Here is a 25,536-nt window from a genome sequence, read left to right as displayed (position 1 = left end):
TCGGGGTGCGGGAGCCCAGCGACGATGCCGACGCGATTCCGCGGGTCCCGTGGAATGTCGTGCTCGCCGCGCGCGCTGATCCTCTCTGCACCGCTGCCCGAGCCGGTGGCCGCTGGCTGCTCAGGAGTCGGAGCAGGCGGGAGGGTAACGGGTCGGCGGGGTGGGTGGGGTGGTGGGGGAGGGAGGGGGAGGGCAGGGGCGGGGGGCGCCGCACCGGCCGCGAGGGGGGAACGCGGGGCGGGCGGCCGGAGCCCGCACCCCCGGCTGGGCGCTGGGGCCGGGTCGCCGCCCGGGGCGGGGGCGGGGCGGCCCGGGGCGGAGCGGCGGGCAGGGCTGGGATTGGGGGGTCTGGTCCAGGGGAGGGGTCTGGGGACCCGCGGGAGGGGCGGGGGCGGCTGGTTTGGGCACCTCCCACTACCCTTGCCTGTCTCCTCCAGCGTCCCTGGGGCGGGGTGATCCAGGGATGGGGGGCGCCTCCGGGACAGCAGGTTTGGTGGTGTCCTGTGCGCTTGAGTCCCGCGAGACTATTTCTCCGCGTGGGGCCGGGTCTGCTTACATATCTGGTCCCCTTGCCTGTTTTTGAGTCGCCTACTGCGTGCTTCGGCAGCACTTGTCCCCTTTGGAAGCGGCAGCTAACAGCGGAGTGCTCTGGATACCAATGCAGAGTGTCCCTTGTGCGTTACTGGAACCGGGCTCCTCCACCTTTCTGAGAAGCCAGGCCTGCTGGTTTCGTGTCTCAGAGTCTCCAAAGAGGCCCTTGGAGGAAGAGATGCCTCCTGTCACCCCACTATCACCATCAACCTTGCCCCTGCCCGTCCCCTCCTCACCCTCACTAGCCTGAAGCTTGAGAGGAATTGAGGCATCTATGTGGTAGCAGCCCAAAGGTCCCCGCAGGACCCACAGACACTGTCCCTCTTCTAAAACTGAGCCGTTGGCACGGGCAAAGATAGCTACATTGAGCAACTCTACCTGAGGAACGAGGACTTGGACCGAGCTACCTAGCATTTTCCCCATTAGTTTTCCTTGAGTCGGTAGGTATCTGGTGTCTTGTGTCAGCTGGGAGGGGGTGGCGCTGGTGAGAAGGTAGACTCACTGAAACTTTTCCCAGCCCCTACCTCATAGCTTTCTTCGTAGGACTTCTGGGAGCCCCGATCCACTACTTTGTTTCTGTGGGCACTGCCTGGGTAGGCAGAGATTTCCTGGGCTGGGTATCTCTGAGAAACAGGTGAAGTCACTGATGCCCACCCAGCTACCGCCTTCACATCCTCCATCGACTGACCCTGTGTCCCTGGGGTAGAGCTAGAGGTTCTTCTGGTGGCCCTAGGAAGTCTTCAGAGGTCAGAGAGAAGCAAGCAGGTCCTTGTCAATCAACACACTCCTGTTCTGCCTGCCTCTCTCCCTTTCTGTATCCCATCTTTCCCCACTCCCAACTGCAAATGCAAGCACGGAGCAGCTTACAGAAGGGCGAGTCCCGGGAGTCCGTCTCAGCCCTGCAAGCGGGCAGCAATATGTAGGACGGGTTCCAGGGAGATCCTCTCAGCCTTCCTCAGAGAAGTAGACTTCCTGAGCCCATCTGTAACTGCCTTCACAAATTCTAATCCACACAGACCTGAAGGCAAGGGACTTAGGAGTTCAGGACTTCCAGCTCATGGCGGAGCTGGCAAAATTGCTCTGTGGGCAGTGTTTGTTGGATGAATGGGTGGGGGGAACCTGGCTGAGCATTTAGACTGCATTCCACCCATGGTGACTTTCCCAAGGGGACTTGGCTTCACCTGCCAACAGATGATAGCCAGACAGACCAGTTATTGCACACTTGTATCTGGTAATGATTTGGCAGGCAATAGCTCCTTTCAGCCCCTCTGGGGTCCATGAAGGGGAAGATTGGTCAGAGGGGCTCTAGTGTCCATAAACAAGGCCAGCCCCTTCCTTTGGCTGTGTGCTTTGCTACCGGCCTTCAGGATGACTTGTGTGCCCCCTTTTGCCTTGCTCCAAGCTGGCAAAGGTGATGTCTGTTTGCTCACGGACTTTACTTCATGTGCTGTGAATAAGAGGCCCTCGAGAGTGTTTATTTTTGAATGTGTTAATGAGTGAATGCCTAAACAAAGCCTAGCCTCCTCCCGAAAACCAAGGGCCCTCTCCCCACCATGAACACAGCGCTCTGAAAATAAGCTTGAGGAACAAGACAAAGGCCGGGATCAGGGAAACCTCCTGTCTCTAGAGCCTGCAACCCAGTTCCTCCCGGAGAGTGTATGTATAGGGAAGAGCACCTGGCTGGAAGCAGTTCCTCCAGAGCTGAACCTTAGTGATCAACCATCTACAGTGTCACTGCCCTCGCCCCCCCCGCAGACACCAGCACTCTCAGAAGGGTCCCAGGTCAGGGTTTTACTCCTACTTTTTATCTCTGCCTCCCGCCTCAGAGAGACCAAATTCTTTTACATGTGGACACTCCTAGGAAGTTGGAGGGAGCATCACCCAAATCTTCGGGATTCTTCTCATTTCCCCCAAATTCTGTGTCTCTTGGAGGTAGAGAGAGATGGGTCTCCCTACAGTAGGCACCCAGAGTAGGCGGTGACTGACAGATGCAAATGTTCCACAGGGCTCCCGTAGGCCACTCTCCCTCCCTCCCGTGCTAGTTGGCCTCCCGGCCAGCTCCCTTCTTCCTTTATCTTATCAAAGCCCCGTAATTACAATTGCTATTTTGTTTCCTTGAATCTGCAATCAGAGCTCCCGCGCCTAGATGAGGGAGCGCCTGTCACCCAGATCTCTGAGTGACAGCCTGGCCACCTTTCCCGGCCGCCCCCACACTCCGCAAACACAAACACACATGCACACACTCCCTCCTGCAAACACAAACATACACTCTTTGCCAACACAAACAGCCCCCTCAGCAAACACGCGCTCGCCAGGACCCAAACGCACCCCTGGTCTGGCCACAGGCCCCTCAAATCCACACCCAGGCCTCCAGCGTTCAAATGCAAATCTCCGCTACGGCGTTAGCCGCTTCGTACCGAGATTGAGAGCCTCCATTCTTCGGCACCCCCACCCCTAGTACCAGGTTGCTGCTCTTTCAGCGTTCCCCAGACGCCATCCTATGCCTACAACCCACAAATTCTCTGAGGCCAGAGAATTGACAGCACTCCTGTTGTGTACTAGAGTGCAGAAAAGGGGTATCCTGAAAAGGTGTGATCTGGAAGGAGGGAAAAACAATTCCCAAGTCTGTCTGCGCCGCGCCACAAGGGGCCGGGAGACTCCTGAACTAGAAGGCAAATGTGGATTGGGCTCCCACTGCGGGCAGGACCCTGCTCTTAGTCCACCGCCGGGAGACCCACCGGGAAAACAGGCGAGAAATACAATGGGCGATCAGCGGAGTCACAGGGGGTAGCCACTGATGGGGGGCGGGGAGGTATGCGCACGGGGTAGTGAGTTTGGGATGTTTGAGGACAGATGGCTAGTCTCTGCAGGTAAGCACGTACCAAGGGGTTGGAGGCAGGAGCCCAAAGAAGGTAGGAAAAGAAAGGAATGCCACCAACTAACTCCTCTCTTTTAGCTCGAGTGCTTCGTGTGAATGAAAACATATATGCATTCAAAATTTAATGACTTATTCCCGCCTATTTCGCCTTAAATTTAGCGGTCGTTGGCCCTTAGGAATTACGACCACAGCAGTTTTAAGCACGCCCACCAGAGGGCGCTAGTTCCTCTTTCCCCTCCAGTTAGAGACTCTCCGCGAATGGCTCCTAGCCGGTCGGTGGTGGAAACACCTGGAGGTAAGGCCCTGGGCTGGAGAGGCCCCACGATCCTGATCTCGAAACAAAGAAGGGTGCCTTTTGTCTTCCACTTGAGAAAGGGAGACTGAAAACTTACCCCTAACTCATCACCTCATCACATAGATGAGGAAAAACTTCTAAGACCGAGAGGTACCACTTCCCTCTCCTCCTACCCCCTAGAGCCCAAGCTGGGGTCCAAGTCCCAGTTTTCTTGTTTCAGCTTCTCAAGTTTTGCCCGTGCTACCACACCTGGGTTAGTTACTGCTTTCCATACTGTGGGGGACACTCGCCCCGCCCCAACTCAGCCTCTTTGTATTATGGGAGGCCCCCTACTTGTTGGTCAGCTGGTGTGAATTGGCCTGATTCTCTCAGGCCCTGTTCTCTGTCCATCTTCAGCCTGTCTGGGGAAATAACCTTTTGTTTGTTTGTAGGGCACTAATGCCCGCTTCCCCCCCCCCATTAACACAGCTGAACTGCTGACCCCAGAGTTGGTTGCACACAGTCCTCACACAAGCACCCCCTTTCTCTTCCTGGCATAGCAGTAAGGTAGACCCCAGAAACACCTGATTCTAGGGAGGAGACAGTATGGCGGAGTGCTGGCGGGCAATAACCCCTCAGTCAAGAAGGCTGATTCCCATGGGCTCCTTTCCGCCCCCATATGCCAGGCCACCCGGATTCTGGTTTCCCTGTCACCCAATCTGGCCAGTTCCCTCCATCTGGCCCAGGGAATCAGGTTTCTAAGGGCCCTGCTCTACTCAACATGCCTCAGAGACCAGAAGAGCGAAGACGGGTCCCCAGCCCACCCCTCACAGGCCCTCTCCCTGGGCTGAGCCCCTCATGGGGCTAGACACGCACATTCCTCAGGTTTCTTAAGCCCACTTATCTGTCCCTCTCTGCCCATCAGCCTGAGTGCTGACAGAGGCCCAGACCCCTTGTTTGGAGGCTGATAACCTCCTGCGATGGCCCTCCCCCACCTGCAGGAACACGGAATAGGCTGGAATGGGAGGCAGAAGGGACTTAGGCCCGCTTTTGGTCCAAGGCCCTGGGGAAAAGGATGCCACATTTTCTCACCAGGACTAGACATCTACGACCACCCTTTGTACCGCCACAGTGCCATCTGGTGGTCCCTAGGGAAATCTCAGCGCTGGAAAAAGCCACACAAGAATTGCAAAAAACCAAACGCCACTTTATTTATATCTAAAAATGTAAAAAGTGCTTAAAATGTTCTGAACTTTTTTTTTTTTTTGCAGTGCTGGGAATTGAACCAGGGGGTTCACAAAACATTCAATCTGGGCAGGCGGAGGGGAGAGAAAGTCAGGAGCGATGTTCAAACGTATCCCACCCCAAGAGCAAAGGGAAGCTTCAGGCAACCTGTAAGAGCAAACACAGGGCCCTATGGAGAATGCCCGCTCTCTTAGCACCGGTCCAAGTCTCCCACCTGCCCCTTCCCAAACTCTCCTCTTCAACGAGAGAAAAACATTTACAATTCTTGAAACTTGTCCAGGAACATATGGTGCATGACGCCTGCAGTTCCCTAACCTGAGAAAAGCAAGTACGCAGTCAGTATCTGAGCCCTCATCGGCTCCCCTTTACTGCTCAGATCCTCTAGGGGTTCCTACTCACCAGAAGGGGGCTAGGACCTGCCCCCGCGCTTTTTGGCAGGAAGGATGCCACACAGCTTAATTTCCTCCTCCTCACTGTCCTCTTCTTCAGAAAAATCATTGTTTATACACACTGGAGGAGACACACATAGTCCAGACACTAACTCAATACCCTGTAGTGCGAGGCTGACAGGGAACCCCTTCCTCCAGAGCTCCTAAGTCTAGGTGGGGAGAACTTCAGGAAAAAAAAAAAAAGGCCCCCCCACATGGATGGAGGGGGGCACCTGGGCCAGGTTACAGGCAGTTCATAGGCTTGAGTGGGGCGGTGAAAGTCACATGATAAGGGAAGCACAACCTGGGATGCAGATGCGTTAGGACGAAGTAGGAGGGGGAGAGGGAGGGAGGGCCTAACGGGACGGCCTACTCTTCTCACCAATCCGATGCCGACCAGTGATGCGCACGGGCCCAGAACCCGACTTCAGGCGGAAGGTTACAGGTGGCTGGAGCTGGAAATCATCCAGACTGAGCTGGAAGACAAGAAGGAAGGCCTGAGCCACTCTGGCCCACCCATTCTGAGACTGACACCGAGGTTCTCAGTTCCCACCGTACTACAATGAATACATGGCTACAACTCACCATGGGCTGGCAAGATAACCTGAGATTGGCCACAGGAACAGCAATCTCCTGGTTGTCGTGATCCCGGGCCACAACTTCCACCACATTGCACTCGTCCTTGGCCCCCTCGGTAAGGCACAGCTGAAAGGGTACGCACAAGCTCAGAGTGAATCTCAGCGAAGGCTGACAACCCAAAGGGAAGACATCTTACCCTAAAACCTGCCAGTCTCGGGGTAAGTGACTCCCAATCCGGGGGTGACGGGGAAGGGGGTGCGTAGATGGATGCTCCCTGCATCTCTAACCACTCTCCAGTTCCTTACCATGTTCAATCCCAGCACGTGTTCGGTATCCTCCTCTTCCTCAACCTTGAAAGTGAAGGAGCGGGTGTGGCCGGAGAGCTCACAGCCTGCAAGAGCCAGTGCGTTCGTTTGCCTCAGAGGTCCACGCGTGGAGGCGACAGCGCTCGAGAGCATTTCACTAACCCGGCTGAACCCTCCCATTCGACCATGTGCCGCTGCGGGCCGACCGGCCATTAAAACACCTGGGCGGGCGGGCGGGCGTCCTTCTTGGGCCGTACAAGCCGCAGAGTAACCGTTAGGGTTAGGGTTAGAGAAAGCGAGGAACCCTCAGCCCACACCCACGTCGCCCAACCGCCGTCCTCAGCCCAACGTCTCACTCGCCCCGCACCACCCTCTGCCACTCCTGTCTTCAATACCGAAGAAGAAACTGTCCATCGTGACTGGAGCCGGGACTCTCAGGCCTCCCATACCCCCAGCTCGAGCTCGGCTCTCTTGACTGAAGAACGCTAAAGCAGCTGCAGTGCCGGCGGCCATGCTGAAACGGCCGTGAAAGCCCCGCCCCCCCACGCACCGAACGCGACACCTCAGACAGTTCCGGCTCCGCCCATTAAAGGAGCCGCGCGCAGCGAGGCTCTAGGCACGTGAACTGCCGCAGGGACGAGGCACGGAATGAGGGCTTAATGTCAGCGTCCACTCATTCCCACGGCCCTGAGGACTCTGATTTTCTCTAGCTCATCGCATTCATCAAGACCCTTTCTTCCAACCTGGGCTTATGTAGAGATGGTAGTGTACTTCCTCTTCTAGAAAAGTTAAGAGTGCAGAGCAGACATTTTTATTTTCCTCAGGAATCATCACCCACACCTTTGCCTTAGATAAGCTTCCTGATCCTGATGGAAGCTAGACCGGAAAGGAGCCACGCCCACATGCGGGAGTCAACTCCTGCTCCAATTAAAGCCGCACTTCCCATCAGCCTAGGCACATTCTGCTTTGGATTCTCCACTCCTCTAACAGGCTACCCACCCCCCACACCAGTACCCCACCATTCAAGGAGACCAACCCATGCACTCCCTAATCTATAGACAAACTCACAAGAGACCCCTCTACTTCAAAGATTTTTTAAAATATTTTATTATGTATACAATATTCTGTCTGTATGTCTGCAAGCCATACAGATCTCATACAGAGGGCACCAGATCTCATTACAGATGGTTCTGAGCCACCATGTGGTTACTGGGAATTGAACTCAGAACCTTTGGAAGAGCAGGCAATGCTCTTAACCGCTGAGCCATCTCTCCAGCCCTACTTTCAAAGATTTTAAATTCAATAAGAAGGCAACTTACTTAAAAATGAACCTGCTTTTCTGAGAAAAACTGGAAGTTAGTTCTTTGCTGGTGAAGGCAGGAGGGGAGCACTGTCTTCAAAGTGTAGTCTAAAGTGAAATCGCTTTGGAGAGGAGGAATCCCTGCCCCTGCTGAGGCATGGAGAGAGGACAGAAAAGACCCGAGGGCAGAGAACAGGCAGCACACCATCACACGAATCCACTTCAAGTTTTATTTTGCCTCTTGCATGGTCTTCAGATAGTTTTACAGTCCGTTTTCTACAGAAATTGAGCTGTGATCCAAACAATCAACGAAATGGCATTCCAACCTTAATAACCATGAAGTTGGCACAGCACTTTATCCTAGAGCAATGATAGTATGGACCTGGACACGTCTCAGTTATGTTCAATCATCCAAAGTGATTATTGAAAACCAACATAAAACAAAAAGCAACTTGATTAAAATTCCTGATTCCATATGAAACTGACTCTGAAATCTTCTAAATAAAAGGTTGTAATTCCCACTAGGGGATGGGGTGTAGTCAGAAAAAGGTGAGGAGCATTAAACTGTCTTACTATCTAATAACAATTTTGCCCTTTACCTTACTTAGCCTTCAAAACCAAACTTGATTTCAGTTTTTCAACATATCCTATCACAGGTTTTTACCCTAAGAGGCTTCTTAGCAAGCACTCTCTCCTGGGCTTCAGCTGAAACTCACTAGGTACACTAAATATAGCGCTAAATTGAAGACTATCTCAAAAGCTCACACTGGAGTTCTATAAAAGAAAATGTTTCAAGTTTCCTTTTTTCTCTCTCCCCTCTCAGCTCAGAGCTCAAAAGCTGATGAAAAACTAGAGGGAAGATAACAAAATACTGTTGAAATCTATGGAGAAGTTACTAGCTAGTCATGATTATAAAAAAACAAACAAACAAAAAGAAAACCTGCAGAGAAAACAAACAAAAAACCTGCAGAGACTATCTGCCAGCTTCATGCTCAAAACCCTTAAGTTCACCAAATCTAAATTAAAATACATGAAAGTTTTCAGAACCTCTGATTAAAAGAAAGAGTATACTTATGGTTAACATATTCTTTCTTTTAAAATTAGATACAAACATGCGAGAATTAAAGACTGATTCAGTTAAACCAGTAGTTAACAGGTCTTGAGAAGAATGGCGGCTGCTCTAAGGGCAGAGACCACGAGTCAGTCCCTTTATTGACCCTTACTTGACAACAATGTCAGAACATTTCACATGCGCATCTGCTAGGAAGGTTCATTTCCAGAAATAACTGCACTTCCCAATAGATTTGAGTCCTATGAAGTTAGACACTCATACTCCAAACAGTCATGGCCTATCCCTCTGTGGGAGGCACTTTAAAAACAAATGCAAAGGAAATCTACCACCCATGGTTTACATTATCCAAAGTGCCATTCTAAACCAACACCTCTCATCTTCAAAGGAAAAAATACATAAAAACAGTAAACAAAAAGAACAGTCAGGTTACAGCTAGTCTATATACAAAGAAATTTACAAGTTTGTGAATTTGGCCTTAGCCACAAACAAATGCACATTTGTCCCTACAAAGCACAACTGTCTGAACCAACATTACAGCCAGAGCTTTACAAAAAGCAGAAAAATTGCCCAATTGGAACCCACTAAATCCTTCTCATTCCTGCCATGTCTCCCAAGAACAGAGACATTCATTCAGCACACCAAGGAGAATAGAATGATTTTCATTCTCTTAGGTGAGAAATGCAACCACACTGGATGCAGAAAATAGTGCTGATTATTACATTTATTTAAGAACCTCTCCCTATAGAAGCCCACAAGAGGTCCTGACCCCTGACCCAAGACCCACAGGAGGGCACCCGCATCTGTTCACGCAGGACATGCAGCAGTACTATCTTCTTCTGGCCAGCGGGCAGGATGAGAAGGTGATGGTGAGCTCTAGTCATCGCCGTTTCCAATCCGCTCCAGAGACTGAACTGTGCGAAGACCTCAACACCAACCACAAGGTGGGGCTAAGAGACTTTGGACAGTTCAGCGCCAATAAATGTCACAGGCTCCGACCAAGTATAACCACATCCTTTGGAAATCCTTCCATCTTTGCAATTTCAAAACAGCCTAACTTGCTGTAGAATTCCAGAATCCTTTTATCATCTGGTCTTACTTCACAGAAAGCCCCCCGGGACCCTAAAAATTAAACAAAATATTTTAAATGTACGTAAGTATATGATACAAGCATGAATAATAATGTTTAATACAGATAACAGCTTTATCCCTAGATTTCTGAATTCTACAGAGATCCAATTGCCTCTGCCTCCCAAGTATTGGGATTTAAGATGTGTGCCCACCATTTTTTCCAGCTTAAATTTTTTTGTTTGTTTTTGAGATAGGGTCTCATTGTGTAGCCCTGGCTGGCCTAGAACTCACTACTAGAACAGACTCATTCTGAATTCAAGAGATCGACCTCCCCTGTGCTGGTGTTGAAAGCAAACATGTGGCACCACAACTGACTTTAGTCAACAGTGAATGAGGAAAATTCTTTGAGAAATGGGTATTGAAAGTAAAGTAAGTTCTGTTCAAAGCATCTAACACCTTTGAAGAAATGAGGCAGAACCTACGCTAACCTCTCACAAGCCAACATAACCAGAATGTGAACAATGTTTTTAAAAATTACTTATCAGGGCTGGAGAGATGGCTCAGAGGGTAAGGGCACTAGCTGCTCTTCCAGAGGTCCCGAGTTTGATTTCTGGCAACCACACATGGTGGCTCACAACCATCTGTAATGTAATGAGACCTGGTGCCTTCCTTGCCAGCAGTACACTGTATGCTTAATAAATAAACCTTTAAAAATTTTAAATAAATAAATATTTATCCTCTGGGTCTATGTTTGGGCAGGGATTACATGTGGAAAGAAGTCAGAAGGCAATCTGCATGAGTGGGCTCTCTCCACCATATGGGTCCCAGAGACTGAATGCAGGTCATTAGGTTTGGCAGCAATTGCCTTTCCTCAGCAGGCTCATACATATTCTTCAGACATATTTAATGTCTGTGATATTCTGTCCTAAGTAAACACTGAGAATTACCTTCTAAAGCTAAATAATTCTGCAAAGTGGATGCAACTAGTTCAAATAATATATAAATGCAACAATGAAAAAGTTGAGTTCTTTTTTATTTTCTGTTCTACAGGGTCTCACTATGCAGCCATGGCTAGCCTAGAACTCAACTATGTAGACCAGGATAGCCTCAAACTCAGAGATCCATCTGCTTCTGCCTCCTGAGTGTTGGGATTAAAGGTGTGGTTTACAAGGTGGATTGCTTATTATCAGCAGCTGTGAGGCTGAGGCAGGAGGATCACAAGTTCAAGGACTACCTAGGCTACCATATGAGTTCAGGCAGCTTTCATTTTTAAATTTTAAAAGGCCACTTAAAAACATGTGTCATTTCTCATTGAGGCTCAAGATTAGTATTCATGCTATAAAACGATGAAGTGTTCTCCAACAGTCAATGAATACTACTTAACTTCTACACCAGCAATAACTCAGAACAAGAAGCCAGCCAGACACAGCAGGTGCAGACCAGTCACTTTAGAGGACAAGGCAGTAAGGCACATGAGCCCAAGAATTGAGGGCAACCTGGACAATGTAAGACCACACACCACTCCCAAAACACACATAAACACAAAAGGGGGGAGTAATATAACTGAAAAACAGAATTATTGTGTGTATGTGCCACAGCGGACACGTGGAGGCCAGAAGACAGCTTTGCAGAGCTGGCTCTTCTGCTTTACAAGGATTCTGGAGACTGAACTCAGGTCAGACGGCTTTTTTTTTTTTTTAAAAGACCATGGCATGGATATGGAAATCAGGGAATAACTTTGTGACGTGCCAGTTCTCTCCTTCCCCCTTATGTGAGTTCCAGGGACCAGAGTCGGGGTACCAAACTGGGGTCTGTGAGCAGCAGGGGCCTTCACCCAGTGGGCCCTCTCTCACTCACCTTGTGTCACTATCACCCTTCCCCAACCCCTGTTTTTTTGGAGATGGTTTCACTATGCAGCCCAGGCTGGCCTGGAACTTGTAGCAATCCTAGTACCTTAGCTTGAGTGCTGAGATTGTCAGAGCAACCAGACCCAGATTTCTATTATTATTATGAGTAATCTCAGTACTCAGGAAGCTGAAATAGAAGACCGTGCACAGTGCTCTAGAACAGGCTGAGACAAAACTAAATTAAATACTTTAAAAACTATAGGACTGGTAAGATGGTTCAGTGAGTAAAGAGACCAGTTACCAAGCCTGCCAGCCTAAGTTTATCCATAGGACCACACATAAAAGGAGAGTATCAATTCCTACAAGTTTTCCTCTGGCTTCTGTTCGCATACCCACAAAATAAGTAAAAATAATAATAATAAAAAAGTCTCACTCAAGTAATACAACCCCACAACTTGTACTCACCATTAGCCTTCAGTGAAGACAGGAGGCAAGCCATCATGCTTTTAGCAACACTTGGGTCAGTGACTTTTTTGTGAATATCCATCTTTATCAGAGAAGGAAAGTTAGCAAGGAAAGTTTCTGGCAAAACCTCCTGCTCTTCATGGAAACTTAACATTATTTTCTGGGGGGAAAAAAAACCCAAAAACCATTAGAATCCTTTTGACTTTCACGTTACTTTTATCTCTGTCCCAGAAACTCAGGAAAGGAAAGCAGTATTAACTTTTCCAGCACAGAATAAGGAGAAATGAGCTTACAATTCTAAAAGGTGTATCTATATCCCGAGTATAGTATAGTATATTTAATCCCGCTACTCAAGAAGTAGAGGCAGGCAGATCTTTGTGAGTCCAAGGCCAGCCTGGTCTACAGTGAGTTCCAGACCACCTAGGGATAAACAGCAAGACCCCATCTCCAAAAATCTCTCCCCCCTCAACACACACCCCAAGACTGAGTGACCGACTATTGTCTAAGGGGTTTAATAGATTGGGAGTTAAAAATACCTGCTGCACAGTTCTGAAGGCTGGATTTCAGGATCGCAGCACCCATGTAAAATGCCAGGCACAAACCTATAACCCCACTTTGAGGCTGGAGTAGGGCTGTTGAGGCTTGTTGTCTTCCGGCCTCTCTGAAAACGGGAACCCTAGGTTCAACATGCCTCAACGATAGAAGTAGTAACAGAGGACGCACTTACTCAATTCTGAGTTTCGGCTTCCACGCACACACACAGGTACACACACATACATACACACAAAAATAAGTCTTTGGAGCTGGAGGTTAAGACCTCCCGAGGTCTTACATTCAATTCCGAGCAATCATATGGTGGCTCACAACCATCAATAATGAGATCTGGCGCCCTCTCCTGTCATACAGGCAGAACACGGTATACAAAACAATAAAATCTAAAAAAAAAGAAAGAAAAAGCCAAGTGGTGGCGGCCCAGGCCTTTAATCCCAGCACTTGGGAGGTAGAGGCAGGCAGATCTCTGAGTTCGAGGCCAGCCCGGTCTACAGAGCTAGTTCCAGGACAGGCTCCAAAGCTTCAGAGAAATGTTGTCTCGAAAAACCAAAAATAAATAAACAAATCTTTAAAAACTTAGACCAGTCATGGTTGTTCATGCCTCAATACCAGAGTCCTGTAAGTTTAAAGTTAGTCTGGTCTACAACAATAAATTCTAGGAGTACTGGGCTATATACAAGGAGATTCTGTCTCAAGAGACCAAGGCAACCAGACATAAGACAGTGACAAACACTGGTTTAGCATGTGTGAAGCTGGAGACTCAATCCTCAGCAACACAGAGACTTTAAATATCTGCCAGGCAGTGGTTAGTGGTGCACGCCTTTAATCCCAGCACTTGAGAGGTAGAAGCAGATGGACCTTGATGAGCTCACGGCCAATCTGATCTAGAGAGCAAGTTCCAGGGCAGCGAGAGCTAGAGAGAAACCCTGTGTGTGTGTGTGGGGGGGGGGGGGCGCACACGGGACACAACAACTAAAACAAAAATCTAAGGACTGACAAGATGACTCATACTTTTAATCTCAGCACTTGGGAGTCAGAAACAGGTAGATCTTTTTGAGTTCAAGGCCAGCCTGGTCTACATGAGACCCTGTGTTGAAAAAGCAGAATAATTACAAAAAAGAAAATAAAATGAAAATCCAAGTCAGTTATTCAGAGGACAGGAATATCTTGAGTCCAAAAGTTCAAGGTTAGCCAGGGCAATATAATATAATAAAATTCCATTTCCAAAAACACCCTGACAGACACTCAATGTGGCACTGTGAAACAGTGAAACAAAGTAAAGATGATAGTAGGAAAACAGCCTGGTTTCTTAGGCTTGAGAAATGTCAAAAATGAACAAGGGACAGACTGGAACTCTTTACTAACTGAAAAATGTCCGGAAATCTACAAATTATTTTAAGTAACTTTAAAAAATTGTCTAATATGCTGGGCGATGGTGGCGCACACCTTTAATCCTAGCAATCAGGAGGCAGAGGCAGGCAGATCTCTGTGAGTTCGAGACCAGCCTGTCTCGAAAAACCAAATAAATAAATCGATAGATAAATAAATAAATAAATTTGTCTAATACACACATACAAATGTGAATATACTTACAATAGAATACAAGAATCATGGTTTTCCCTTCAAGACACATGTCTTATTTAACTAAGCTAAGAAACAAGGTGCTGTGAGATAACGTTCTTGTACACTGTAGAGATTTATCACTCGTAATGTTCTAATAAAATGCTGATTGGCCAGTAGCCAGGCAGGAGGTATACGCAGGCTGACCATACTAAGAGAATTCTGGGAAGGAGAAAGGCAGAAACGCAGTCACCAGCTAGCTGCAGAGGAAGCAAGATGAGACTGCTGAGAAAAGATACCAAGCCACGTGGCTAAACATAAGAATTATGGGTTAGTAAGTGTAAGAGCTAGTTAGTAATAAACCTAACTACCAAGCCAAACAGGTTGTAACTAAGCCTCTGTGTGTTTATTTAGCACTGTATGGCTGTGGGACTGGGTGAGACAGAAACTTCCATCTACAAAAAGGGGCTGCAGATGCAGGACAGTGACAGAGCCGAAGTCTCACTGCAGGTGCATCACTGAAGCAAAAGGGATTCCCATCACCAAACTGGGCTGCCTGGTCAAGGTCTTGTAGCTCATACCTAGAGGAAATCAACCTATTTGCTTGGCCCATCAAGGAATTTGAGATTATTTTTTCCTGGGAGCATCCCTTTAAGGATGAAGTTTTTTATTTTTTGTTTTTCGCTTGTTTCTGCCAGTATGAAAGCAGATCTGGGCCAAGCAGACCAGGCTTAGGGCTTGTGTAACTAATGGGGACTCACTCCAGTCCTGTTGGTCTGATGATAAGCACTCTAGGGAGGTAGCTATTGCTATCCAAGGGGCTGTTACCTTGTCAAGCTTTCTACTATCCTTGTGTAGAAAGGCTACAGGGGGCACAAAACTGTCCCAGATTGTGCCATGCAAGGTGACAGGGTTCTCTGACCCCACAGGCACTGGCATCGTCACTGCTCCTATGCTCTAGAAGCTGCTGCCAACAGCCAGTACTGATGATGACTACACAACAACCAGAGGCCGTATTGCTACCCAGGGCAACTTTGTCTGGGCTTATTGCTGTCTGATGCCCCCAACCTCCAGAAAGAGACTGTATTCATCAAGTCTCCCTATCATGAACTGCCCAACCATCCTGTGAAAATTCAAACTAAATTCTCCACTCAAGAGACTCAGGCTGCAGGTGTGGCCGCCACACAGGATTGTTACAGAGGAAAAATAAACTGAATTAAGACAGTTAAAAAAGACAAGCAGCTACCAAGTGGTGGGTCTTACCTATGATCTTAACATTTGGGAGGCGGAAGGAGGAACAGGAGTCCAAGGCCAGCTTTGCATTCGAGGACAGCCTTGATTACATAGGACCCTGTCTCAAAAAACAAACAAACAAATAAAAAAGCCCCAGAAGTGCTGGAAAGATGGCTCAGCAGTTAAAGGTTCCTGTTCCCTTCCAGGGGATCCCCAGCACACACGTCACAGCACACAGCCATATATATGTAACTTCAGGTGCACAGACATAAATGCAGAAAAGACACCCACACACATACATCAACTTTTAAAAAATTAAAACAAGCCAAGTGGTGGTGGTGCACACCTTTAATCCTAGCACTTGGGAGGCAGAGGCAGGTGGAACTCTGGGAGTCTGATGCCAGCCTGATCTAACAAAGCAATTTCCAGGACAACCAGGGTTGTTACACAAAGAAACAATGTCTCACCCTAAAAATTCTACCAAGGAACTTCTACAAATCATAAAGACTTTCAGTAATACTGAAAACGGCCTGGTATTGGCATAAGAACAGACAGGAGAATCAATGGAACCGAATTGAAGACCCGGATATCAACAGTCTGGTATTGGCATAAAAACTGACAGAAGGAACAATGGAACCAAATTGAAGACCTGGATATTAATCCACACACTTTTGAACACCTGATTTTTTACAAAGAAGCAAAAAACATCAAACGGAAAAAAGAAAGCATATTTAACAAATGGTGCTGGCATAACTGGATATCAACATGTAGAAGAATGAAAATAGACCCATATCTATCACCATGCACAAAACTCAAGTCCAAATGGATCAAAGACCTCAACATAAAGCCAGCCACCTTAGAAAACGGGAAGTACACTTGAACTTGGCACAGGGAACCACTTCCTAAATAGAAGCCCAGCAGCACAGACACTGAGAGAAACAATTAATAAATGGACCTCCTGAATCTGAAAAGCTTCTGTAAAGCAAAGGGCATGGTCAACAAGACAAAACAACAGCCTACAGAATGAGAAAAGATCTTTACTAACCCCACATCAGACAGAAGTCTAATCTCCAAAATATACAAAGAACTCAAGAAATTGGACACCAAAAGGACACATAATCCAATAAAAAAAAATGGAGTACAGACCTACACAGAGAATTCTCAACAGAGGATTCTAAAATAGCTGAAAGACACTTAAGGAAATTCTCAACATCCTTAGTCATCAGAGAAATGCAAATCAAAACAACTCTGAGATTCCATCTTACACCTGTAAGAATGGCCAAGATCAAAAACACTGATGACAACTTATGCTGGAGAGGTTGTGGGAAAAGGGAACACTTCTGCATTGCTGGTGGGAATGCAAGCTGGTACAACCCCTTTGGATGTCAGTGTGGTGATGTCTCAGAAAATTAGGAAACAACCTTCCTCAAGACCCAGCAATAACACTTTTGGGTATATATCCAAAGGATGCTCAATCATGCCACAAGGACATGTGCTCAACTATGTTCATAGCAGCTTTGTTTGTCATAGCCAGAACCTGGAAACAACCTAAATGCCCCTTGACCGAAGAATGGATAAGGAAAATGTGGTACATTTACACAATGGAGTACTACACAGCAGAAAAAAATAACGACAGCTGGAATTTTGCAGGAAAATGGATGGAGCTAGAAAACATTATTTTGAGTGAGGTAAGCCAGACACAAAAAGACAATTATCGTATGGGTTCTTTTTAAACATAGGTGGTTTTTTTAAACACAAAGCAAAGAAAGCCAGCTTACAAACCACAATCCCAGAGAACCTAGACAACAATGAAGACCCAAGAGACATACATAGAGCTAACCTACATGAGAAGTAGAAAATAGAAAAAGACAATATCTCCTGAGTAAACTCGGAGCACAAGGACCTTGGGGGAGGGTTGAAAGGGGGAGGAGAGAGGCAGGGAGGGGAGCAGAGAAAAATGTAGAGCTCAATAAAAATTTTAAAAAAAGTCTCAAAAAAAAACAAAAGAAGGGGGCTGGAGAGATGGCTCAGAGGTTAAGAGCATTGCCTGCTCTTCCAAAGGTCCTGAGTTCAATTCCCAGCAACCACATGGTGGCTCACAACCATCTGTGATGAGGTCTGGTGCCCTCTTCTGGCCTTCACGCATATACACAGACAGAATATTGTATACATAATAAATCAATAAATATTAAAAAAAACAAAACAAAAGAACAAAAGACAAAACAAAAATTTAAAACAAGTACCAAGATTATAACTGTGAGTACATCACACTAAATAAAGCATGTTAGTTCACCCAAGGCCATAAATTTAATCCTGATCAGAATAAAAAAAAGTAAATAAAGTTAGTTAAGAAAGCACTGCAAGCTGGCTGTGGTGGCACACACTTTTAATCTCAGTACACAGATAGCAGAGGTTAGCCTGGTACACCTGAGTTTTCCAAAAGAAAGGAAGAAGGAAGGAAGGAAGGGAGGGAGGGAGGGAGGGAGACAGACAGAAAGAGAGACAGAAAGAAAAAAAAAAGACAAAGAAAAAAAAAGCACTGTACACTTTTAACTATTTTAAGTTGTAATTTCTCACTGGTGTGAAACTCATTACGTTGACCAGGCTGGCCTCAAACCTGTCTCTGCTTCCTTAGTGCTGAGAGATGTGTGTCACCATACCTGCCAATTTTTACACTTTAATTTCTAAAAATTATCATAATATAAAACCATTGTATTACCTCAGCCTCTGAGAGCTCTTTGTCACCATTCGGCTTGGTGTACTTCTCCTGCATGAAGGGAATCCAGGATATTTTGCATTTTTTAATGAAGGGGGTCACATCTACAGTGCCTAAGGCATAACCACAAATGCCATCTTCATCTTCTAGAACGAAGCAGTAATCCAGGCTGAGGGAAAGCAGCCCTCCTACTAACCTGATTGGAGGAAACAAAGTCAGGGTAAGCTTGTAAAGTATTAACAAAAAATTCACAATTCACTGATTCAAGGTCCAAAGTTTTTTTGTTTTTTTTTTCTCAGACAGTTTTTCCCTGTGTAGCCCTGGCTGTCCTGAAACTCACTCTGTAGACCAGGCCGGTCTCGAACTCTGAGACTCACCTACCTCTGCCTCCCAAGTGTTGGTATGAAAGGCACATGCCACCACCACCCAGCAGGTCCAATGTACTTAGTCTATGAAAACTACCTTTTCGATAGACATGTACATTCACTTACATTCATTTTTTAGATTTAACTAGGACTAAACTGGGACTTAAAATAGCCTGCCAGCCAACACCTACCCTTAACCTGTTGTATCAAACATCAAAACATCACATACTTGTCTCCAATGAGGTCCGGCTGGCTCTGAAAAGGTAAGCCCACTCCATCATCATACATTTCTCTGCAAATCTTGTACACGGAAGCCTGAAAACATAATCTAGTTAGGCAACACACCAAGACAAATGTCAAAAGAATGAATATAAAAACAACCATGTGTGGTGGTACACAGAGGAAGCAGGCGCAGGAGGAGGTTAAAAGCCAGGTTGATTAATAGGCAGCATACTGAGTTTGAGACAACTATGGATAATAAACCAACTGTCTGAGAAAAAGAATTACAAGTCTAGGTGGGGGGAATATGTATGATCTGGCTTATCAGAATCATCACCTGGGGATAGGAGGATCACCTTTTGTTTGGTTTTTTTTGCAAAGGAGGGTTTCTCTGTGTCATCGTGGCTATACTGGAACTCACTGTGCAGACTAGGCTGGTCTCAAACTCAAGAGGTCCGACAGCCCCTGCATTGACCACCCCCACCTGGCTAGAAAATTACTTTTGTTTTATTAAGTATTATTGAAATGGGCATGTAGCTCAGTGGTATAACACTCACCTAGCATATGCAAGGTACTACATTTGATACCTAGCACTAAATAAAATAAATTTATTAATTGCAGCAATGCAATTAATAAACACTGAAAACTTTTGCTAAAAAACTTTAATTTTTATTATTTTCAAAACTGTGTATACTTGTCCACGCCAGGTAGGGGTGGCACGCCTTTAATCCCAACATTTGGGAGGCAGAGGCAGGCAGATCTCTTTGAGTTCAAAACCAACCTGGTCTAAAAGAGCTAGTTTCAGGACAAGCGCCAAAGTTACACAGAGAAACCCTGTTTCAAAAAACCAAACCTGTGTCTACTTGCCCATGTGTGGGACATGCACATTTAAAGGCAGGTGCTCTGGGCACCTGAGCCCCAGGGAGCTAGTTACAGGCAACTGTGAGTTATCTGGAGAGGGGGTGCTGGGAATTGATTTTTGGTCCTCCTTTGAAAAGAGGATGGCTGAGCTCTTAACCACTGAGTCATCTCTCCAGTCTGGATGGGTTTTGAAAGTAAATTGTGGCTCCACATCCAAAAGCCAGTAAACTTTTAAAGAATCTCTTAATCTTTTTTTTTTTTTTTTTTGAGGATAGGGTCTTGCTACACAACCCAAGCTAGCCTGGACAAGATCCTCTGGCTTTAGTCTCAAGTTCTGGGATGAAACTAGAGGGCCACAGGACCTACTAATCTTTCACTTTTTCTTTTTTTTTTTTTTTTTTTTTGGTTTTTCGAGACAGGGTTTCTCTGTGGTTTTGGAGCCTGTCCTGGAACTAGCTCTTGTAGACCAGGCTGGTCTCGAACTCACGGAGATCCACCTGCCTCTGCCTCCCGAGTGCTGGGATTAAAGGCGTGCGCCACCACCGCCCGGCCTTTCTAACAATACTTCCACGAAGCTTTTACACGTTATTGTCTTTAAACAGAGTTGCCTGCTTTCTTTAAATGGCTGACTGTCAACAGATATTTAACAGAAAATTAAAGATACATAAGAGAAAATCAGTCAAGGATAACACATAATTAAGACACACTGTTTTTTAGTCAGGTCTCACACCATAGCCTCACGTTGTCCTAGAACTCACTATGGCTCAAGCTTGCCTTGAACTTGCAGCAATTTTTCTGTCTCAACTTCTTGAGCACTAGAATTACAACCTTGAACCACCAAAATACACCTGTCATTTGACTTTTTAAATGGATACTTCTCTGCCTCCCTCAAATACTAGGGATTGAACCCAGGACATCGTATGTGTTAGGCAATGAACGCTCGCTATGTACCTATCTCTAACCCTCATTTAATTTTCATAAAGATTTAAAATTTTAGGGCTGGAGAGATGGCTCAGTGGTTAAGAGCATTGCCTGCTCTTTCAAAGGTCCTGAGTTTAAATCCCAGCAACCACATGGTGGCTCACAACCATCTGTAATGAGGTCTGGTGCCCTCTTCTAGCCTGCAGGCATACATGCAGACAGAATATTGTATACATAATAAGTAAGTATTTTTTTAAAAAAGATTTAAGGGGGCTGGAGAGATGGCTCAGTGGTTAAGAGCACCGACTGCTCTTCCAGAGGTCCTGAGTTCAATTCACAGCAACCACATGGTGGCTCACAAGCACCTATAATGAGATCTGGTGCCCTCTTCTGGCCTACAGGCAGGATACTGTATAAATTAATTAATTTAAAAAAAGATTTAAATTTTTATTAATGTGTATGTATGTGTATTTGCCTGCACAAGCGAATACATGCACCATATATTGTGGTATATATGTGCAGGAGCTCATGGATCAAAAGGCAGCTCTGGATCCCCTGGAACTGCAGTTACCAGCAATTGTGAGTTGCCATCTGGGTGCTGGGAACTGATCTCTAATTCTCTGTAATAGTATGTGTGCTTAACTATCGAGCCATCTCTCTGGTCCAAACCCCATCAAAACAAACAAACAAGCAAACAAACAAACAGGGTCTTACTATGTAGCTCTAGCTGCTTTGATTCAGAGATCTGCCTGTTTCTACCTCCCAGGTACTGGATAAAGGTACACGCCATCATACCTAGCCTTCATTTTGAGTTTTTAAAGGGAAGAATTAAAGGACTCAGCTCAAAAGTTCTAAAAGAGAGGCTGGAGAGATGGGTCAGAGGTTAAGAGCACTGGCTACTCTTCTAGAGGCACTGAACTCAATTCCCAGCAACCTCATGGTGTCTCACAACCATCTATAATTAGATCTTCCAGTCTGCAGACATACAGGCAGAATGCTGTATACATACATAAAAAGTAAATAAATCTTTAAAAAAAAAAAAAAACCTAAAGGAGGTAAAATGCCTTAGGCTCCTCTTGAAATTTTTACTGAATTTACACCTCTAGGGTTCAGTGTTTTAGCTAACTTCTTCAATTTCAGGTTGGTATTTTAAGAGCTGGGAGTTTAGTTACAATTCTGATCTGGAATTCCCACTCCCGCCCCCAAAGGGCCATCCACCTAAAGCTTGGTACTCAACTGACAGGCCTCTGGAAGGTAGTGGAAGACCTACGAGGCCCTGTTAGACAAATTTAGGGCATACTGCTAAGGGTACAGTTTAACTGACTGTAAGGTAAGCAGCTTTGTTTTGCTCTGTTCTGCCATTGCACCATGATGTAATGACATACAGTCATGGAGCTGGCTGCCACAAATTGAAACCATGAAGCAAAATAAAGTTATCCTTTGTTTTTCCTTTTCTTTTTTTTTTAAGACAGGGTCACACCATGTAGCCTTGGATGGCCTGGAACACACTTTGTAGACCAAGTGAGCCTCAAAACCAGAGATCCACCTGCCTCTGCCTTCCACACCAGGCTTTCTTGGGATTCTGGATGGCTGATTAACCCAAGGCTATCAGTGATGGCTCCAAGTCTGATCCCTGAATCCATAAGTACACAACTAAATAAAGAGTAGCTTAAGACACAGAAGCAACCATCTAGTTCTTGCAACCATCTAATTGAAAGGAAAGCTGTGAGAACACTTAACCATATACCAAGTTGACAGAAAATTACCTCATCTTTAGGAAAATAAGGTCTGATAGTATAAACTTTGGAGGTAGGAGTCAGTGGGGGTGGTTGAAAAAAGAGATCATTTGCTCCATCAATTGGCAACAAACGCTGTAGGAAGGAAAAAAAGGGCGACAGATTAGTTTTGAGAATACATCCATTTCTTTCAATGAGTGTGCACTGCAGATTACCAACTTAACATTAACTGGCTACTGCAGGCAGACCTAAAGAAGAGGGGCGTACTACACTTTACTAATATAATACCTCTTTCCTGGGGAAGGGGTGTTTCAGAATAGAAATTACCCAAACTGACTCACACAGCTTTAATGGTATAATAATAGAAATTTAATTTTATAATAAAAACAAAAAACTACTCCAATTATGATATAAATAATTTGTTTTAAAAACCAATCTTAAATGAACCATCCTTCTACTACAAGATGGCAGAACAGACTGTGAGGAGGAGAGGTTTGGTCTGAAGAGGGTTATCTGTCCAGGAGACGCTTTATCCCCAAAGCAATGCGCTTCAGTTTGCTGTGCGCAGCAGAGCACCTGTTGGGGGGAGAAAAGTAGAGCACCGGAAAAGTCCATGAACAAATCTAGCAGCAAGAACCCTTCACAGTCTGTTCAGACTGTCACCAGCAGAGCTTTTTATTTCTTACTTTTAAAGGGTATTGTATTTATTAAGGAACCAAGAAACTGCCCTTTAAGCCCTTTACTATCTACTTGCATAATAAGCCATTTTTTTTGCTCATGGAGTTTCCACTGGCAGACAAGCATGCGCGCATTGTGCATTGCGGGCGCAGATTTAAATGCTGTGCGACCTGCAAAGAAACAATGTGAAGTGTATACCTAGAGCCGCTGCGCTTCGCAGGCGCGGGGGGATTGACAGCATCTCCTTCAGAAATTACTGTGAAAGAGGAGGAAAATTTGATTTAAAATCCAGCTATGTAACTAAATTGAATTTGGGACTAGAAAGCCTTCGGCAGACCAATCCTTCCAGCCATCTGATGCGCAACATAAGGTTTCTCATAAAACAAAGAAAAATGTCAATTCAGTTGTGAATTCATATTGATACCTGGAACTCTCCTGCTAGACCACCTCTAAAGGCCCAGGGTTCTTGGTCTCCAATTAAGAACTGTGCTGAAGAATGACTACGACACCCTGTTGAGATCAGATCCAAGCGGAGAACGTTACGAGAAAGGGGATTTCCTGAGGTCTCAAATGTCCAACAAACTAACATACACTGGAAACAGTTCTCTAGAAGTACTAATCCAGGGTTTCAAGGCAAGGCTGTGATAATAACTATTTTTAAATTTATAACGGCATTTCAATACTTCTATTCCTTCCTCTGATTAATGGAAACCACTACTATCAGTTCTAAGCTTTAATTATTGGAAGGAATAATGAGATTACCCAGAAAACTTTCTATATTCCACACACACAGCAATAAATCAAACAGCTGCTTATCTATCATGAAATTCTCTAACTATAAACTGAAGTGAATGAGATAGAGACATTTTATTATCACAGCCCATGAAGGAACTGAATTAAACCTGTCTGAAGTCACATTTTACATTTTGGGAAGGGTAAGGAAAGGGAAAGGGGAGTTAATCTTGTCAGAAAACTTAAGGTCAGCAGAATACTGTGGACAAAAACAAAACAATGAAAAATTTGGTTTTCATGAACAAGGACAATTTAAATTTAGACATGGCCAGTTAGAATACCAGTCTGCCAAGCTCTGAGAACAAGAGAGAGACAATTACTTTTCTTAATTTGTCCAGAGCTAAAAACACACTTTTCTTAAAAGTGTGACAGTATATAGTCTTCTAACCCTGCTATGACTTTTGCAATGTGATGAACATGTGTATCAGGCAGCAGGCTTTGAGGCCCAGGTGTCAGTTTTAAGGTTAACACTAACCGACCTCACAAGCAATAAAGCCAACAACCAAGAGACAATGAAAAGCAAATGTTTTGGAACCAACCGGAAGCAGCCTGCCTGGTTTTCTGACAAGATATGAGCAGCGCAATACAGTTCTGTTCCATTGGAAGACAGCGTTCTACCTCCTGCTCAAGTCAACAGTCTCATCAGTACAAGACACAGTGTGCTAGTCAGACAGTCCCAAAGCAAACCAAATTTTTTGTTGACAATTCAGCCCATTAAGAGATCATGTCTGGGTTTGTTATGTTTTAAGGGTAGGGTAATTTAAAAAAAAAATTAAAAAACAAAAAAACAAGAAAAAGCAAACACAAACCTATAAAATGTAGTATTTGTAAAATAAGCATGAAATGGGTCAAAATTTAGACTGCAAGAGATTGCCCCATTCCGTAATTCAGTGATTTACACTGTAGAAAAAGAAAAAAACAAAAACAAAACTACTACACTTCACGAACTTGAAGTTCAGCCAATTTCCCCTACCCTCCACTTTGAGACTCCAACATAACTAGCACTTCCAACTAGTACAGTAAAAAGCTGCATGTACGAAGAGCTGTGTAAATGAAAACATGGTTAATGCCTCAGACGCTGCGCAAATGTGACTTCAGTTCATGTCTACTGCCCTAGTTTATTCTACCTGAGCTACCTCACAGACACAGCCTTTCAACTTAAACTAATTAATCATGACGCGCTGTGAACATCTGCCGCTGTCCATCCAATAGTAGTAGACACTTGTGCTGAGGATTCTCCCATCTGTACACAATGGGGAAGAAGATAATAGAAGTCGTTAGTAATCAAAAGTACTGCATAGCCACATTCTTTAAAGGACTGAATGCCAGCTGGACTGGAGGAGGAAAAAAACAAAGGACTCTAGACATGAGCCCGAGATTGGTCACGAAGACACTCTCCCTGTCACGGGCACTGTACACCTACTCGGATGTGGTGGTGGTTATTTAAATTTTTTCTTTTGGTTTTTCTCTGTAGCTTTGGAGCCTGTCCTGGAACTCACTCTGTAAACCAGGCTGGCCTCAAACTCACAGAGATCCTCTTGTCTCTGCTTCCCTAAGTGCTAGGATTAAAGGCATGTGTCACAAATTACAATGTTCTGGCGTTGATACTGTACCAACTGGAAAAATTACTCAGGCAAAGATAGCATGAGAAGAGAAAGAAGTAACACTGGATATAATAAAATTTTAACTTTCAGTAATTCTTGAATGGGGGAGTCATACTGAGGATTAAACCCTCAAATTTAATATTTTAAGTGATTTATCCTCAAGCTCACTAATCTGGATTTCAGGCTCAAAATACCTACGGGCCTTAGATTCTTAAAACGCAAATCCCTGTAAGGATTAAATAACTCC

The 25,536-nt window shown here is 45.5% G+C and overlaps 2 protein-coding genes across 4 annotated transcripts in view; both read right to left on the bottom strand.

Annotated features, from left to right (window-relative positions):
• Positions 1-4,951: 4,951 nt before the first annotated feature.
• On the bottom strand, positions 4,952-6,818 carry Npm3 (nucleophosmin/nucleoplasmin 3). 3 transcript variants are annotated; one of them, XR_005975277.1, is made up of 7 exons: positions 6,696-6,818; positions 6,301-6,386; positions 6,002-6,121; positions 5,799-5,892; positions 5,388-5,498; positions 5,249-5,303; positions 4,952-5,135 (listed from the first exon to the last, which is right to left on the bottom strand). XR_005975277.1 is itself a non-coding variant. In XM_041661988.1 (6 exons), exons 1-5 carry the CDS (start codon positions 6,811-6,813, stop codon positions 5,398-5,400), a joined length of 519 nt encoding a protein of 172 aa, XP_041517922.1. In that variant the 5' UTR covers positions 6,814-6,818; the 3' UTR covers positions 4,952-5,303; positions 5,388-5,397. The 3 variants fall into 3 exon arrangements, 2 of the variants coding, with proteins under 2 accessions (XP_041517922.1, XP_041517923.1); XM_041661988.1 differs by having other exon boundaries at positions 4,952-5,303; XM_041661989.1 differs by lacking the exon at positions 5,249-5,303.
• Positions 6,819-7,816: 998 nt separating this feature from the next.
• Oga (O-GlcNAcase) overlaps positions 7,817-25,536 on the bottom strand; it is a 41,061-nt gene continuing 23,341 nt past the window's right edge. Inside the window, exons 11-16 of the mRNA XM_041660759.1 lie at positions 23,318-23,403; positions 22,246-22,350; positions 18,708-18,793; positions 18,117-18,309; positions 12,053-12,212; positions 7,817-9,791 (exon numbers count right to left, since the gene is read on the bottom strand). Coding sequence (XP_041516693.1) covers positions 9,655-9,791; positions 12,053-12,212; positions 18,117-18,309; positions 18,708-18,793; positions 22,246-22,350; positions 23,318-23,403 — 767 coding nt within the window. The 3' untranslated portion in view covers positions 7,817-9,654. The remainder of the gene's footprint in view (positions 9,792-12,052; positions 12,213-18,116; positions 18,310-18,707; positions 18,794-22,245; positions 22,351-23,317; positions 23,404-25,536) is intronic.

Source organism: Microtus oregoni, unplaced genomic scaffold (assembly GCF_018167655.1).
Source record: "Microtus oregoni isolate MIOR12 unplaced genomic scaffold, Mior012 000012F_ref0000307, whole genome shotgun sequence".
NCBI lineage: Eukaryota > Metazoa > Chordata > Mammalia > Rodentia > Cricetidae > Microtus > Microtus oregoni.
Note: the sequence above shows the minus strand (reverse complement) of the source record. Positions and strands in the feature narration are given on the sequence as shown.

Excerpts from the sequence above, each read along its gene's own strand:
- Npm3 (XM_041661988.1), bottom strand. The coding sequence starts at position 6,813 with ATGGCCGCCGGCACTGCAGCTGCTTTAGCGTTCTTCAGTCAAGAGAGC. Across the intron at positions 5,893-6,001 it reads GGTTATCTTGCCAGCCCATG|CTCAGTCTGGATGATTTCCA; the intron begins GTGAGTTGTAGC and ends CTTGTCTTCCAG. Across the intron at positions 5,499-5,798 it reads CACTGGTCGGCATCGGATTG|TGTGTATAAACAATGATTTT; the intron begins GTGAGAAGAGTA and ends TGTCTCCTCCAG.